The sequence below is a fragment of the Cladophialophora carrionii genome (assembly GCF_000365165.1).
Source record: "Cladophialophora carrionii CBS 160.54 unplaced genomic scaffold supercont1.12, whole genome shotgun sequence".
NCBI classification, from domain to species: domain Eukaryota; kingdom Fungi; phylum Ascomycota; class Eurotiomycetes; order Chaetothyriales; family Herpotrichiellaceae; genus Cladophialophora; species Cladophialophora carrionii.
This window is the reverse complement of record NW_008481819.1, coordinates 288,400-305,418: the sequence shown is the minus strand read 5'-3', so window position 1 is coordinate 305,418 and position 17,019 is coordinate 288,400. Positions and strand designations below refer to the sequence as shown.

The 17,019-nt window shown below is 54.2% G+C and overlaps 6 protein-coding genes across 6 annotated transcripts; 2 read left to right on the top strand and 4 right to left on the bottom strand.

Moving 5' to 3' along the window:
* Positions 1 to 33: 33 nt before the first annotated feature.
* Positions 34 to 2,747, bottom strand: G647_10079 (uncharacterized protein; the record flags this gene model as incomplete). The annotated part of the gene is made up of 4 exons (XM_008726071.1): positions 34 to 1,885; positions 1,930 to 2,159; positions 2,207 to 2,572; positions 2,712 to 2,747. 4 exons carry the CDS (start codon positions 2,745 to 2,747, stop codon positions 34 to 36), a joined length of 2,484 nt encoding a protein of 827 aa, XP_008724293.1.
* Positions 2,748 to 5,438: 2,691 nt separating this feature from the next.
* Positions 5,439 to 7,034, top strand: G647_10078 (T-complex protein 1 subunit beta; the record flags this gene model as incomplete). Its single annotated transcript, XM_008726070.1, has 1 exon — positions 5,439 to 7,034. One exon carries the CDS (start codon positions 5,439 to 5,441, stop codon positions 7,032 to 7,034), a length of 1,596 nt encoding a protein of 531 aa, XP_008724292.1.
* A 1,045-nt stretch (positions 7,035 to 8,079) lies between these two features.
* Positions 8,080 to 11,655, bottom strand: G647_10077 (uncharacterized protein; the record flags this gene model as incomplete). Its single annotated transcript, XM_008726069.1, has 1 exon — positions 8,080 to 11,655. The coding sequence occupies one exon, from the start codon at positions 11,653 to 11,655 to the stop codon at positions 8,080 to 8,082; it is 3,576 nt and encodes a 1,191-aa protein (XP_008724291.1).
* Positions 11,656 to 12,501: 846 nt separating this feature from the next.
* G647_10076 (uncharacterized protein) lies at positions 12,502 to 14,263 on the bottom strand (the record flags this gene model as incomplete). Its single annotated transcript, XM_008726068.1, has 3 exons — positions 12,502 to 13,977; positions 14,060 to 14,182; positions 14,243 to 14,263. The coding sequence occupies 3 exons, from the start codon at positions 14,261 to 14,263 to the stop codon at positions 12,502 to 12,504; spliced, it is 1,620 nt and encodes a 539-aa protein (XP_008724290.1).
* Positions 14,264 to 15,013: 750 nt separating this feature from the next.
* On the top strand, positions 15,014 to 15,733 carry G647_10075 (uncharacterized protein; the record flags this gene model as incomplete). Its single annotated transcript, XM_008726067.1, has 1 exon — positions 15,014 to 15,733. One exon carries the CDS (start codon positions 15,014 to 15,016, stop codon positions 15,731 to 15,733), a length of 720 nt encoding a protein of 239 aa, XP_008724289.1.
* Positions 15,734 to 15,789: 56 nt separating this feature from the next.
* Positions 15,790 to 16,876, bottom strand: G647_10074 (uncharacterized protein; the record flags this gene model as incomplete). Its single annotated transcript, XM_008726066.1, has 2 exons — positions 15,790 to 16,077; positions 16,130 to 16,876. 2 exons carry the CDS (start codon positions 16,874 to 16,876, stop codon positions 15,790 to 15,792), a joined length of 1,035 nt encoding a protein of 344 aa, XP_008724288.1.
* Between the last annotated feature and the right edge of the window lie 143 nt (positions 16,877 to 17,019).

Genomic DNA, 17,019 nt, shown 5'->3' with positions numbered 1-17,019 from the left:
TTTCGACGGTCGTCCCTGTCATCTGCGTCAACTTTATATATTTCCCCATCCAAACTTCTCTCCCAATTTCAATGTAATCCTTGCCCCAGCCGCCCAGATCGCAAAGTTCGTCAACCCTTGCATGCTCATTGTAATTAGATAATTGCCCCAGAACTGGAATTCTTGGCGGACACTAAGCCTTTGCATTTGAGCCCTGAGACCGAGAGGCCATATTTCACCCATTAAGGGCGCTGTGTTCGCGATCTGTTGATTGGAGTGACGAGCGAGGAAATTCCGCGCAAGAGAGCGCATGAGGATAATGTCAAGTGGAAGGAGGATGATTGACTCCACCAGCGAGGTCGCGTGGTAGGCGAAAGCTTCAGCTGCGTAATTGGAGAGGATTGTGACGCGGTAGGTGTCGAAGTTTGTGTCCTGTTGACTGTGTTCATCCGGTTCCTGACGGCGACGGTTCACCTCGTCCCTGAAGGTGGGAACATGTTGATCTGAAACTGTGGGTCGACGAACGGGCCTCATCCCAGCAATTCCACGGAGACTGGGTGCTCGAGATATCCCAGGAACAGGTGTTGGTGGTACTGTCGCTTGATTTGCGGGAGGATTTGATCCTCGATTGTCCGGCGTCGAACCCAGTGGCGGAGGCGACTGAGGTGCTACTTGTTCAGCTGTTGAAAGCTGGGCAGGAGAGGTCGGTCCAGTCTCTGGCCGGTGTTCGATATGAGCTGGAGCAGGCTGAAGCAGAGTCTCCAGTGGGACAGCGGGGCGAAAAGCTGGCTCCTGAGCCATGGTCGACCCATGCTCCGCATCTCCTTCAAAAATGGCAGCAACGTCAGCTCCCCATACCATGGAAATATAATCCGGTTCATCGGGATTCGCACCACCAGCCGAGACTCGCCCTGCCGCGAGAGGTACAGCCCCGGTTGCAGTGGGGTGCATGGAAGCTCTTCTGTCTATAAATGCAGTAAGAGCACGTTCCAGGGATCCCGAGCTGCTCGCTCGGTCGCCGTCATCGCCACCAGCGATGTCGCTCGTAGTGGGGAATGTATCTTGAGTCTCGGCTGTGCCCGTGGGCATTCCCATTTCACCCTCAATTGCGCTCTGATCCACATGACTTGCGCCAGCCATGACATCTTCAGGCGGCGGTAGTTCTTGCGGCTCTGGGGTCGAAGTAGAAGCTCGACTCGAACCAGATAAGCTCATCTCATCTGCCAGTTCGAAGATGTCGACCATGGATGAATCTGGGTCCAGGTTAAAGTCGTGAAAGGCGGTGCGGATTGCCATCACCCGGAGCGTTCTCGAGGCACGTGTAATGCCATTTTCACGGTCCTGACCCACCAACGCGTGATAGTGCATGGTGCTGCGTCTCCTCAGCTCCGCCTCCATCTCAGGGCTCAGTTCGATGGCCATAGGCACTCTTTGCGTATGTAGGACGCTGAGCGAAAACCAAAGCAAGTACGAAAGCCATCGATCCAGCAGTCCCTTGACCCTTCCTTCTCCCAGGGCAAGTCGCCGGGCATTCGCACTCGTGATCTTCCCTGGAGCAATATGCAGCCGCACACTTGCACTTTGCAGAGATACTGCATCTGGCCTATTAGGTTTGGCAAGGAGTTCGCGTATCCACACGTAGAGTTTCGGGAAGAGAATATTGCTGACCTGATCTCTGATCATGGCTATGACAAACGGGCTGCGCATATGCGTTGCCAGACCTGTTGCTAACGAGAACCAAGACTGGATCGGGAATCGGGCTTGGTCGTAACCGGGAGCGTCAACTTCTGTGAAGGGGATCATCGCGAGAAGGGAAGGTCTGAAGCCAGGAGGAAGAATGCATAATGCTTGTAAAACCGCGTAAGCGTGGCAAGAGTATTCAATGGCGAACAAGAATATTTGCAGGCTTCAGGCCGTTAGCGGGTCAGAGGAAGGTTTGGGATGTCTTACCTTGCGTAGCGGATTGTGCTGGCGACTCCCGAACGTCGCCAACGGCTGAATATGCGATCTGGCAAGCTTGAACCGGCATCTTCTCGAAGCAGCGCCAATCTGACATACTGGCTGATTCTCGCAAAGGTCGCTGGGAGAACGCCAGCGAACAAGAATGCACCAGCTCCCAAGGTGTGCCAATCTGATGATATCATGTGTGAGACTGGCAGTTCCAGATATGATTTGTAGGTCTAGGAAGGTCAACAGCAGGAATGAAGTCCTATATCTAAGTACCTACCAAGACGCGCCGCCTGATGTTCTGTATCCAGAGGGTTGACAACCGCTGCAGAATACTCTCAGAAAGGCCTAGGTAGGCCCCGGCCGTGTTTTCTTCAACCACAAGTCGAAATTTCTGCTTATCGTCCATGGTTTGCCACCGTGAGCGATTTGCTTTGGCTTTCTTTACGACGACGCCGACGGTATAGAGAGCTTCATTCTGAGCGCGTAGAAGCCTTCGCCGTGACATTTCGGAGCGAAGGTTTCTCGGATGGCCACGACTATCGAAGTCCTGGATGTAGTTGCGGCCAGTGTCGTGTTGGACATTCGGTCCAAGGATAAGATCCCCATTTTCGTCTTGTAATGGAGCATCGAATGGTGATCTACCCTGGCACACAGTGTTAGCGAAGTTGAGTCGGTGTCAGTTTTGACGACAGGCTGGGATTGAGGAGAGTGGTATTCTGGTACAACTGCAACGAAGAGGTCTGTCAATGGCCTTTGAAGGAGTTCGAGCAGGAACTGCTCACCAAGGCCAGCCGTGCAAGATGAGATTGTCGACCCATGTTGCACCTGAAGATTCAAACGGCGCTCAAGCAGGAAGGAGACAGCCGTGAGGAATCATTGATGTGTTCCAGGTCCAGGCCATCAGAGTTGCACCGGAGCACAACGATTACAAGATCGAGAGCTTTCGATTCACCACGAGATCAGCTGCTTTCCCTGTTATTGCGCGATAAAATGGACAATAAGTAACGTTGATGAGAAGCCAACATTCACTACTTACCGATCCGCCCTGCCAAGGAGAACCCTCTAACCGCCCCGGGCAAGCCTGTTCGGTTATCCCGGTGACACCAAGTTACAGCCCCGGGGGTGCTTAACTAAGCCGACGAGCCCCTAAGCTCTCCAGCCTTGTTATGTAACTCGTACCGACACCATGACGGACCACATCCTCGTGCTACGACTGGACGTCGTCTTCGATGATATTGTTGGTGAACGCCATGTATACTAGATCCATAGACCATCACAAACAATTTCGGCATTTAGCCATTCAAGGCTCATCATGCTTCTGTTGGCTACTGGCAAAGACAACGACACCGAAAAGCCGCGCCTTTCTTTTCTCTGACACAGTTCGAATGACGAGTGTAGAAGTGACGATGTTCGACCTCAGACAATTGTTCCCTACGCACCTTTACTCGGTAGCTTCCCTGTTGATGAGGAGCTGAAACTCCGTCCATTCGGACTCGAAGACTCAAGGAGGTCTTTCTGGCGAACCCACTCGCGGCTTCAGCGATCAGATTCCAACCCAGCTTAATACGCTCGGCATGGAATTGTTGCTTTTGGTTTGAACTGTCGAGGCACAATTGAAATCAGAAGATACGGTGGTGCTGACCATGGATGTTCTAAGAAATGCCGAGCTCTCCCACGAACGGAAAGATTGTGGGTGACAGTCGTCATTACGAGAGGCGTGTGAGTAGCAGGTGCCCTTCGCGGGAGATCTTGGGTACAGTGTTTGAATGTTCGATTAGCGTTGGACGGGTGTGAGAGCCGTTTAGATGCTTTGCAGGAAAGTGGTGACTAGAGCAATACGAGAAATTGAGACACCATGTATGCAAGGAAAAGAAAAGACCTGTATGTAGGTAAACAGCCTCGGATTGCGCCAACGGATGTTGTGCAACATGTACAGTGACAGCTGCAGTGTATACACCACGAGTGGCAGAAGAGGCGATCGCCACGACTATCGATGGCTATGGTGAGCTAGCTGAGTGCGCCTGGCCATCGGTGTGTCACTGCACGCTCACCGCAAACAAACCAATCCCTACCCATGACCCTACTCCTCTGCCTTGCATACAAGCTGTTAAATACCTTATCCTCACTAGACTAGCATGGAATTAGCGAGCGCCCATTTCAAACTTAGAACGATGAGACTGACCACCAAAACACACTGATTTGGCTCGTATCAATGCGTGCTGGGAGGTGCCTTCGATTGCTCAGGACGAACAGCAAAAGGTAATCTCCGGGTTCCTTTACTAACCATGCATTCGGACCGCTGCTTCGGGTGTGGTAGGGTTCCCGTGCTTTCAGGATTCATGTCTGGACTTCTAACGATGATAATCTTTGCGTTGTCCGCTGACAGAATCTGGTGTGACCAACAGATGGTCAAAGGCCGAGGCACCGGGTTCGATGGATCGCTGATATAATGCAGCTCAAGTAGCCTAGGCCTCAGAAAGGACCACGGATATCTTCGCTGTGGCTGGGATATGCACCTTCGTACATGAGCCGGAGTCACTATCAGATCGTGCCCAGTGGTTTTCTTTAGACATCGCCTTTTCTTGCTCTCGTCCTACCCAGCCGTTCAGCTGACGCTTGCCTCCCATTATTCGTTGAGGTCTGACTATCCTTCGAAATCCATCTAGACGAATCGCCGCTTCTGAAATATAGATGAGGTCGCTGAAGGGAATCCACTCGAGTTTCATGCATAGCCTGTGACTTGCTGCAGTGGACGGGTTGTTGGTATTTATTCGCGTGGTAATAGCAGCGCGCTATCCGCAAGTCCTCTTCATTGGGACCTACGGAGAAGCAGTTACCCATCGTGACACGAGGATAAGGTTGATTCAAGCCGGGAGGTTGGAGCTTAGGATCAAAGTCGGACTAGGATCCCAGAGGGTAAGCGAGTAACGGAGGAAGACTAATCGTCGAGAACGGAACCAAGCTGAGTATGCCGCGGGCTCCGATTTAAGGAAATTCCTCTACTTAAATCTGCAACAGGTCACAGACTTCTGAGGACCTGGTGATGGGTTTCTGTGTTCAAGACCGGAGATGAGGCTCTTCCGGTTCACGCCTGTGTGTTACCACGGAGTCGGGGCCACTAAGTGATGGTTTGTCGAATCTTTTGAGAGTCTGCATCCCGCGTAAGAAACACTTTCGGGGCCAAATTTCTGCTCTATTACAATGCAGCATGACCTGCGAGAGGGCTCCAGCATCTTATACTGAATCCTTGGCCGTTGAAGAATGTAGAAGAAATCAGCAAGAATCGTGGCAAGTAAGCTGAGACGGAGGACGAGGAAAGGGAGACGCATGCCTGGAGTTTAAAGCGGCAAATCAAAAGCTGGGCTGCTCAGCCTTGCCAAGGTCCATCGACAAGGCTGAACCTTCCCCGCGGCCAAATTTTGGATTGTCCACAATTTACACTGTACACCCCCCTTTGACTCTCACGCTCTGATTTTCTCCCAACCGGCCCAGACCTTTGACCGTCGACAATGGCCGGCTACGATAACCCTACGCAGATCTTCGCCGACTCGGCAACAGAAGAGAAGGGCGAAAATGCACGGCTCTCGGCCTTCGTCGGGGCCATCGCAGTGGGCGACCTCGTCAAATCCACACTCGGCCCTAAGGGAATGGACAAAATCCTACAGAGCGCGTCAACCGGAGAGATCATGGTGACAAACGATGGAGCCACAATCCTGAAGAGCATTGCGCTGGACAACGCCGCGGCGAAAGTCTTGGTGAACATCTCCAAGGTGCAAGACGACGAGGTGGGCGATGGCACCACCTCCGTCACAGTTCTCGCAGCCGAACTGTTGAGAGAAGCAGAGCAGCTTGTCAACAAGCACATCCACCCGCAGACCATCATCGAAGGCTACCGGCTTGCCAGCGCCGCGGCGCTGTCGGCACTCGAGAAGGCCGCAGTCGACAACAGCAAATCGCCCGACCTGTTCAAGAAAGATCTCCTCAGCATCGCACGCACAACTCTCTCCTCGAAAGTCCTCGCTCAAGACCGCGACCAGTTCGCCAATCTGGCCGTCACGGCCATCCAGCGCCTCAAGGGCAGTATCGACCTCAACCACATCCAGATCATCAAGAAATCTGGCGGAAAACTCAGCGACAGCTACCTCGACGAGGGCTTCATCCTCGACAAGCGAGTGGGTGTCAACCAGCCGAAACGCCTTGAGAACGCCAAGATCCTCGTCGCCAACACCGCAATGGACACAGACAAGGTGAAGATCTGGGCCGCACGCATGAAGGTCAGCAGCCCGAAAGAGCTGGCCGAGTTGGAAAAGGCGGAGCGCGAGAAGATGAAGCAGAAGGTCGAGCGCATCAGGGCGCACGGCATCAACTGCTTCATCAACAGACAGCTCATCTACAACTGGCCGGAGCAGCTTTTCACCGAAGCCGGGATCATGAGCATCGAGCACGCGGACTTTGACGGCGTGGAGCGTCTCGCGCTGGTCACGGGCGGAGAAATCGCATCTACATTCGATCATCCCGAGTCCGTCAAACTGGGGCATTGCAATCTGATCGAAGAGGTCATCATCGGCGAGGACACGCTGATCAAATTCTCCGGCGTGGCCGCTGGAGAGGCCTGCACGATCGTCCTGCGCGGCGCGACGGAACAACTCCTGGACGAAGCGGAGCGATCCCTGCACGACGCGCTCGCCGTGCTAAGCCAAACGGTCAAGGAGCCTCGCGTCGTACTTGGAGGCGGCTGCGCCGAGATGGTCATGGCCAAGGCCGTCGACTCGCTGTCGAACAAAGTCCCCGGCAAGAAGCGTCTGGCCATCGACTCATTCGCCACCGCGCTGCGTCAACTGCCCACGATCCTCGCCGACAACGCGGGCCTCGACTCGTCTGCACTGGTCTCGGAGCTGCGATCAGAAGTCTACCGCGGCATGACGACTAGCGGTCTCGACCTGTTGACCCCCGGCGGCGGCATCGCCGACATGCGCGAACTCGGCGTCATCGAAAGCTACAAGCTGAAGAAAGCCGTCGTGGGCAGCGCCAGCGAGGCCGCGGAGCTGTTATTGCGGGTCGACAACATCATCCGCGCGGCCCCGAGGAGGAGGGAACGCATGTAAAGCGTGGGTAGCCGAATATCTGAGCATGCAGTGAAGTGAAGTGGAAAAGGAAAGGAAGGCAAGGGAAGGGAACAGACAGGACAGGACGGCACAGGACTGAGCACAACTCGAAAACAAAACATGCACGTAACGCCGCCTACCTACATGTACCCGTCTACCCGCCTCCCCGCCTCCCCGTCTACTTTGCTCGCCTCCCTATTACCTGTTACCTACTACCTATACCTACCGTCTACTACGTACCACACCCATTGACATGCACGCCCAAGACGAAGCACGCGCCATGTCCACCAGAAGAACCAAAAGAACCTCAAAAGCCGAAAAGATAACACAGTGAGAATGACGAGGGACGGACATGAAGAGGGAGAATGCCATCCATCCTCTCCACTCAAATCGTACAGTACACAGCGCCCCCCCTCAATGCAAGCATGAGCCTGAGCCTGAGCCGGGGGAGGGGGTTGGTTGCGAGACCGGACCACCATACACTGCGATACAAATATGCGGTCGCGCAGGAATGGCATGGCATGGCATGGCGTTGTATTGTGTGGTGGTGTGGCCCCCCCCAATTTGCCACTATCTACCTACCTACCTACCTCTTCGACTCGACTCTGCTCTACTCCGTACTTTTCACCCCCAGACTATCCGCCGGTGGTGGGTGCACCCCCTCTGCGAGATCGATGGTCACATACGAACATCATGCCACGCCCTGGTGCGACATGGGCGACTTGGGCGACTTGGTGTGTTATGCACGGGTACCCGGTAGGATGAATATGTATTCCGTACTCCGTACTGTGGCGGACAGGACATTCAATGGCTCAAAGGGCGCCACACTTAAGAGGACCTCTTTGCGGCTATCGCATGATAGATCTCACGCAGAAAAAGATAGAGACAAGATCCAGATCAAGATTCACATCCAATTAGTCCACAATAAGCCCATGCACTGTGAACGAATACTCTAGAATTCTACGTCACCCGCTCCCCTACCAGTCAGGTTCCGTACTCACTGCGATGAATGAATCGCTGAACCTGGCTACTGTAGCTATGTAGCCTACTCGAACCATCTCTCCATTTTGAACCGCCCGACCAGGTCCCTTTCCTGGATAAGACAATGACAGTTGATGAGCAGACTCGGGAATCTCTTCGCCCAGAACTCATAATACCCATTCGCACTCCCACCCAACATCTGCTCTTTGACATCATCGGGCAAGTCGTGGAAATGATTCTTCTTGTTCCGGATCACTCGGAGGAGGTCGATCATCTTGGAGCCTGTATACTTGCGCTGCTTGCCCATCTCCGTCAGGAACGTCTTGGGAAGAGCGCGGAGCCAGTCCTTGGACGGTCCGATGACGTTGGGAGCAAGTGTCTCCAGGGCAGCGAGTTCAGCTAGAGATGCCTTCTCAGAGGGTGTCCGCATAGCATTCTCGTCGTGGATGTTGGGCACCGAGTTCTTTTCACGCTCGTAGCAGTCCGACACATCACAGAGAAATTCGAGCTTGTCAGCAACGTCCCAGAAGTATGGATGGCGAAGGATCTGGTCTGTCGTGGGTCGTTCCTTGGGATTGTGTTTGAGCATTTGCATGATGAGGTCGTCGGCGTCAAATTGGTAGTCGTGGAGTCGTAGATCTTCTGTGCTGAACTTGTTCTCTTTGATGTTGAGGTCACGACCCAGACTTGTCCCACCAACATCAAAGGGGTGGCGACCTTGGGTCATCACATAGTAGAATACACAACCCAGGGAGAAGATATCTATCGCTTTGGTGGCCCGACGACCGGATGGCGGATCAATGACAGTGGTTTCACTAGAATGCGTGGTTGACTTAGACGTTGAGTTTGAACTGACGTTTAGTGCCGTGACCGCTGATCGGGAACCGACGAGCAATTCTGGAGCTCTCCATCCCGTAGTGCCAGCAGCTGTATGGTTGGCTGTAGGAGCAAACGTAGACTCTGGACCTTCCTCGAGCGGTTTGCATAGACCAAAGTCAGAAATGACAAACTGGAGCTTGGGCAGTCCATTGGTGGGTCGATTGCTCTTCACAGCCTTGACGAGCACATTCTGAGGCTTGATATCCCGATGAACCAGCTTGAGTGAATGTAGATGTTGAACTCCATCAGTAATCTGACGGAGTGCGTCCTTGACATCGAAGCCTTCTGGCAACTTGACCAGGTCAGGATACTGGAGCGGACGCTCAATGAATTGGTCGAGCGAGGTGGTGAATCGTTCGAGAGCAATATAGGTGAAGTGTTGGGACTCTTCCTTTCCAAAGTATCGGATGACGTGCGGATTCTCGTCGCTTGACAGCAGATGTTTGATCTCTTTGGCAGCCAGGCTGTTGGAAGTCCTGATCAAGCGCTTGACAGCAACTTCTCTGCCGTCCAAAGAGCCAGGAAATACGGCGGTGCCATTGCTGCCGCGGCCCAGACATCGATCTTCCTTCGTGTCGATTCGAAGCTTTCCAACCTGGAGCAGCCCGTCCTTCGTCGGGATTTCAGCAACAAGCTGTTCTTTCTCGTCCATAGCCTCGGGATCCATTGTCTTCTTGCCTTTTTTGTTCTTCTTTCCCCCTCGTTTCCCACGTTTGGCGTGCCTGCGGCGAGGCTGTGCTTCACCTTCAGCTGTGCCATTGAAGCTGGAATCAGGTTGATCCTTTCCATCTTCTGATTCAGCATCGGAGCTGTCGTCATTGGGGTCAGGCACCCTGGCGGTTTTGACAGGACTGGCAACGGAGGCGGCCACGCTGTGAGCTCGACTTCGAGCTGGGGTGGTGATGGCATTCTCTAGGGCTTCTGACACGACCCCAGGTGCATCTTTCTCGTTCGCTACCTCAGCGACTGGCAGTTCTTGCTCTTCAGGAGCAGCGGAGGTTGGGCTGGGAGTTTGAGCCTGGATCTTGTCGACCGCCACTTCGACGCCTGCCTTGCGGAGGAAACGTTGTAACTTTACCATGATGGGTGACCTCATTTGCAGACCAATCACAAACAAGAAGATGCTCACACAGATGATGTTGAAGACAGACATCAGAGGGTGGCTCACGACGGGTAACAAGGCAGGCGGGATTTTTGACTCCAAAGCAGCCATCGCCTTCTCCGCCTCTTCGACTAAATCCGTCACAGGCGGGGGCCCTGAAATTGTCAGGCGGACTGGGGTTGTGCCCTCGTGGCCAGATAGCATATGAACACCGACAATCTCGTCCAGGTCGCCATCTAAGTCCAAGGGTTGGGCGTCGTAGTTCCAATTTGAGCTTGCCGGTGCCGCACCGCTAGTGACGCCGGGATAGGACAGTTCGGACATGGCATACCAGACTCCTGCTTCAGTCTTGTTTACGAACACTCGTTCGGCTCGTTGCATCTCATTCCGCCATACGTCGGCAGACGAGAGTAAAGGCGAGTCAGTAGGTCGAGAAAGTAATACCAGGTTGGCAGATTCATCGTGGTTGTCGAGCGGACGAACAACGTCGAAGACGCGAGCCACGGGGGTGTCAAACATCTGCGTGAATCGTGGAATCTTGCCATTTTCCGAATCGTCAATACCAATGATTCGACCATTGTAGTAGCTCTGAATGTGGTAATTGTCAAGGGGCGCCACATACTGCTGTTGCAGATCGCTGTCCATTTTGTTTGGTAACCATTCGGCGAACTTGATGGTGCATAGTAGCTGGCTTGTGATTCTGTGGGTTATCTGGATAGTGTACTCAACTCTTCCCAGATTGATGGTCCCGATGGGGTCACACGCTGGATCGTCCAGTTCGAAACCACTCAGTCGTCGGCAACTGCGGCTCTGGTCGTCACCAAAGCCACGATATTTGTCAAAGCGCTGGAGGATATTCCCCGTGGCGGCATCCACGATATACGCCGTTGTTTCTTGCGAGGAGATGGTGACAATGGGCGGATTGTCCACAAACTGGGGTGTCTGGGCCGCGAGGGACTTGACAGTGACGCCAAGTCGTTGGAGACCAATTCTGGGGTCTCGGTGTTGAACGTAGAGGTTCCCGTCTCTGCTCGGCTCCACAATGAACATGTAGTCATCTTCATATTGAGACCCATCATAGTCCAGATCACTGCGGTTCACGTGGTGATGGATGGTCTCAATCATGGGACTGTTGGGGATGCCCAGTGACCATCTTTCATTGCCTGTCTTTCTGTCACGGGCGTGTATGGTGCCATCAATGGTGGCTAATAGGACAATGTTCTCCACCTCCCAATCTTGCAGCAGCCGCGCTGAAGGAAGCGCAGAAAGCCCCCCTGGGGAAGAGGACTCGATAGACTGCTGAACAAGAGGTGCTCTGACAGCGCTGCCACTCAGAGAGTCGTAGGCTGGAGCCAAGGCACGGAGTTTTTGGTGTTCGGTATCTTCATCGGTGCTATAAAATCTGGCCGTGGTGATATCGTTCTTTAGGAGAGAAATCTCGGCTGGGCTGCGGCCAGCTCGAGCAGGGCGTCGGCTCGACTCAGAACGGAGGCTCTGCGTTGCGGCCACCAGTCTCTGGGGAATATCGGATTGGTGCAGGGATTGAGACTGGGTGGCAGCGAGGAGAAGAAAGAGCACTGCCCAGGTCAACATTGATTTCGGGTTGGCGTTGGATCCTCCACCGCGGCCAGGTGCTGGCCGAAGCGGAGGTTTGACCATGGTCGAGTATAGGCAGATCCAGCGCGTCGAGAGTAGATCTATTCAGATGTGTCCATGATTTTGAGCATCAGGATAGTGAGGAAGAGAAAGAAAAGGTGGTGGTGGATCTGTGTGGGATGTTAAGAGGCGGGAGGTCGGATCGGTCGGTCAGCTTACGACAGTTGGAGGAAGTGAAGTGAAGTTCACCAAGCCCTTAATGGGTTCCTCGTTTCGGAGTCGAGTACGGAGTACGAGTACTCCGTACCCGTAGGAACACAATCCTGTGGGGGCTTACGGGGCTCTGGGCTCCCTTCGCTCGGTTCGGTGACGCCTGGAACGTGTCACTGCCACTGCCGCTCACTCCTGGCTGAGCCATCCAACGATTGGCTTCTTCGACCTTCCCTGGCGGCACGTTCCATTCTCGATCTAAACCCAATTCAGGTGTTTCAGAAATTCAGCCTGAAGCTAATTCACCGCCAAAGTACACAGAAGCTCGTAAGTGGGGAGAACAAAACTGCAGGTGTTCTCCTGAGAACTGCATATCTCGACTTCGACTCGCTGTAGCTGCAAGTCTAGATCGACCGTGCTCCATAGAGCTCTAGGGAAACAGGCAAGGCTGGTGGAAATCCTCCGTGAGCTCTCCTACTCCAAAGCAAGGACGGACGCGGTGGTCTGTTCTCCTTGCATCTATCACCCAGTGCACCCCTTGCCACTATATTTGTACAGTTCATTACACCCTCACATCTCCCCTGCTTGTGACAAGAACCTGCCACCAAATCCGATGAGAAGAGAAGTGAGTGTCGGCCATTAAATATCGTGTATCCGTCATAACAACGACATGTCAAGAAGAGGCGCTGTTCAAGGTCGTCAAAAGCAGACAACATACTCGCCTTTCTCGTTGCGCTTGATCCGCAACGCTCTCCACAGGTCTTGTTCCTCGTCGAGCTTGGATGAGCTACTCCTCACATCGTTGTGCTTGTGCCAACGCTTGAGCATCTTGTGAATGGAATATCCCTTGTCTGAGTCCAGCCCGGGCGCATTGGCGAGGAAACTGCGACACGCCCGCTTCGCTTTCTCTTCTGCTCCGAAGACGACCATATCGCCGTTTGTGCCTTTTGTTTTCCTGGCCGCGCGAGCAGCCTCGGAGTCTGAGTCCGAAGCTGACTCGTCGTGCTTACGGTATTCAATGGCCTTGAGTTTCCGCGACGTGCCTTCCCCTTGCGAGGGTGAGCGCGACTCGTCACTGTATCGATGGCGAGAGCGGTGTTCATGTCGGATATTAGCTGACGAGGTGCCGTTGTGACGGTGCACTTTATGCTTCTTCCTCTCCCGCTTCTCGCCATTCTGAATTCGTGTCAGGCTCTGGCCATGGTCGGATGAACTGGCTCTCCTCCTCGTGCGGCTGTTGGACATTTCGCTCGCACCTTGGCCTGCAAGCAGAGCTCCACCGACCATGGAGAGAGCCTTGACGGCTCGGCCCTTGATGGAAATGCCTAGGCCGTTCGAGTCCTCCTTGGTATGGCGGGTGCGTTTCAATGGTGAGGTAGGGTCCTCGAGTTTTTGGCCTCGACGCGTGGAGCGCGCCTTCACGATGACCGCATCGCGCCTGTCTTCTGGATCAGGTGATCGACGAAAGGGATACGCCTCGTCCCGGGACATCATGCGACTCAGTCCACCAGTGAGACCGGAGTGGATAACTGCAGGAGTATCTAGTTTGACCGTATCAGGCATCAGGGTATCTCCCTCGAGCTCGTGCACTTGGTCATCAGTGGGCCGTTTCCTCTTCTTCTCGCTTCCGCTGTTCGTCCGGCTATGCGACTGCGGTCTTTCTTTCTTACTCAACCTGGATTTGGCCTCTTTCGCGGCTGGTGTCATGAACTCGAGCGACAACGAACTGCCGTTCATGTCCAACAAGCCTCGAGGCAGTACCGGCTCGGTCCCCCACGTGAACCCGTTCTCTTCATACTCCTTGCTGTGCTGATGCTCTTCACCATTGCGGCTGGACGGTCGGCTGTTGGTGAAAATGGAGGGAGCACTGTGCTTCATAGACATTTCTCCCTTGTCCTTGGCAAAGCTGATCTGTGGCGTGCCAGCTTGATCACCGTCGTCGACCATGTAATCAAAGACACTGTCACGGTTGGACGAGTCGGGTACCGCAGGCGGGGGCGTAGGGACGTGAGGAGGGGTTTCGGCATCGGCGACGTCTTCGACATACGGTTGACGGGGCACGAGTGCCTTTTCACCCTCGGGCTCAACGATCGAGACGGACTTCCGTTTCGCGGCTTTCGAGGGCTTTTCGCGATAGAGCGCGCCCTGATACTTCTGGTCTTCGGTAATGCATGACTGATTGCCCTTGTCAGCGCCAAAGTTCTTCGCCGAGTCGGGCGCATGTTTGCAGCGACAAGGTTTTGGACGATCCACATACTGTATGCGCTCTATAGTGTGTTCCCTGAAACGTCGTCATGCAGTCGATGCAGGTGAACATCGCCCCGCGGCATTGGTTGCGATGCGGGTCGAGTTTCTTCTTGGTGAGGACGTCGCCGCAGCCCTGCAGTCAGGATTATTAGAAACCGGTCAAGCCGTGCGTCTGTCGCGCATTGGTGCTAACCTCGCATTGGAATGAGACCATCTTGCGTGTTGTTGTCTGAGTGGTGAGCGTGGGAGTTCAGGCGTGAAGACACCAGTAAAATGAGGGTCAGAGGATCGCACCGCCGGTTGGGCAGCAACAATGGGGTCGCACGAGAGCCAGCTCTCGAGCAGATCAATAAGAATGTCAGGAGAGAGTGAGCTGACAAGCTGATGAGCCGGCGAGCTCGTGGATGGTATGTGTCAGAGGGGCAGAAATGCGTAAGGAGCGTGTTAGCGGTTCACGACCCTCAACCTGCTGCTGTTCACGATAGCGTCTTTCTCACTTGGCAACACATTTTATATTTGGAGGCGAAAATCTGCGGCTTGAAGCGGCATAGTCGTCGTCCTGGCCTGTGAGCCTTACCCGGTTGCTACTAGTCGCACACCATTAAACGCCTATCAGAGGGGCCACCATGCTGAAATCAGGGGAACCAAGCTTGCGAAGCCCAGGTTTGAGACTCGCTCGTCCCTGTCCGCGACGCGCCTGACCACCGATGTCTCGCGCGTTCAGTGGTCAGCTGGCCGGCTGCCGCACATCATGATTGATCCCTCTGGGCCACGAACACCTGGGGTTGCCGGCGTGAGCAAGTAAACTTGTTTGTGGTGCCATCCATCAGGCTATGCACGCACAACAAACATTCTGAGCGCAGCTGTACCCGGTAAACAGTGTCTACGTCAAGGAGCAACACACAAGCATTTGCGTCCTCAGCTTGTACCACCCACCATCGCCAAATTTCCAACCCACCAGCCAATGTGTGGTCTCTCCGGAGCTGCCGGCCCAGGAGCCGTGGCACCTGAAACCACCCTCTCACATTCACATTCCTCTGTTACAGACGCGCCAGATGATGCTGCGGCATCGTTGCGAGTCTTCGTCCCCCACTCCACACTTTGCGCGGCCGCATTCGACCTTGTGATATCCGCCGCCTTGCCGCTGTCGATCTTGCATCACTCTCTACGGGTCTACCTCTTTGCGAACTGGTTGGCGGACAAGGAGAAGAGCGAATGGGCGGACAGCGACCTGTTGTTTGTCGCATGCATGACGCATGATATCGGTGCATCTCACAAGCACGATGGTCCGCAGCGGTTCGAGGTCGAAGGCGCGGATGCTGGTGCCGAGCTAATTCGGAGCCACAATAAGTCGGAAGCAGATGCGCACGAGGTGTGGACGGCTATAGCACTGCATACCTCGCCTGGTATCGCGGAGCGCATCACGCCATTGGCTCGACTGGTGAGGCTGGGTGTGCTGATCGACTTTCGCTTGGCCACAAGATCCTCTCTGGGCGCCGTGGACTATGCGAGGGCCATCGAGGCAAGGTTGCCCAGACTTGATATTGAAAAGGTCCTGGGCGACGCTGTGGTTGAACAGGCAATCAGGAACCCAGCAAAGGCACCCCCCGCGTCATGGCCAAATAATTTATACAAGTCACACCTGGAAAACCCGCACTGGGAAGGTATCAACCGAGGATTTTAAAAGAAACCATTAAATGTGTGTATATATTGACAAGAAGAAACCTAGGGCGACACCGGTCATAGTTGTAGTCGCCTTCCAATAGCTCCAAAGCAGATGCTGGTGCAGAAAAGGATGCTCGCCAGCCATGTGTACACTCCAAATTTTTCAGATGCCATCGGCTGGTGGATTGCTGGCACTGGCACGAAGTTTGGATCAACAACCAGCAAAACCATCGTGCCAACGGTGCTGACAGCTGCTGAAAAGGCTAGACCGGGTAAAGATCGATCAATCAAATACCATAATACCGGATTTGCCAACGCTAAGGTCAGGGCAACCTGCAGTGTCGACATCCAAGGGATTCGTCGCTTAAGTATGTCAGTCAGAACTGCGACTGCAGATAGGAAGAAGTGAGCTCACCACCGCGAATGCAACCCCCACAAAGACACCCATGCTCCGTACCGCCGAGTACCACAACGGACCTAGTCCACTCTCCGACGATGAAGCTGAGCCTGCCCCTTTGGCTGAGGCTGCCTTCGTAGCACCCGGTTTGGCATCTGATGAGACGAAATTTTCCCACAAAGAATCAACAGCCGGCAAAGCGTTTCCTAGCAAGACACCAAAGAGGCCCCATAGCATTTGATAGGACAGAGTACTCCGGTCAACATCTGGCACGGGCACTGGGGTTATTCGTTGCGTCTTGTGAAGATGGGTGATGATGGAGCCATAGCCAATGCCGAATCCGCCCAAGAGCATCGTCTGCAGCATGAGAGGCACCACATAGCCACGAAAACCCCTTCTCTTCAATTTGGGCCGAGCCTTCGTAGCCTCTCCGTTCCACGGAAGAGATTCTGGTGTAGGTTTGTAGTCATAGTCGTCTACGCTACGCCTCTTTGCGGGAGTCTGTGCACCAGTTCCCCAAGGTGTCGACATTTCTTCTCGAGCTCCATCGCCGCTGACAGGAGAGTATATCCCGAGTAATGTGGACGAGGTGAGGTTCAGTATAGACCGAGTCCGACTAGGGGAGGCATCGGGGGACTTCTGGGCCGAGAGGAGCTCCGGGTTCGTGGTCTCGGCCGGCGAAGGGGGGTACGACGAGTCGCTTGAGGCTGGCGTTATTTCGAATGCTCGTCGAGGAATAGGGCGATAAATCGGAGGTATCTCCATGATCCCGGGAGTTAATAGGCGTTGCACAAATGGAGCTGCGCCTGTTCAAGGCAATGCTAAGCTCAATATGAGGCAAAGAGATCCCGCCGTATGGTGAAGGGGGAGGACGCAGAGATTCAACAGTCTCGTGCTGCCGGAGTTGC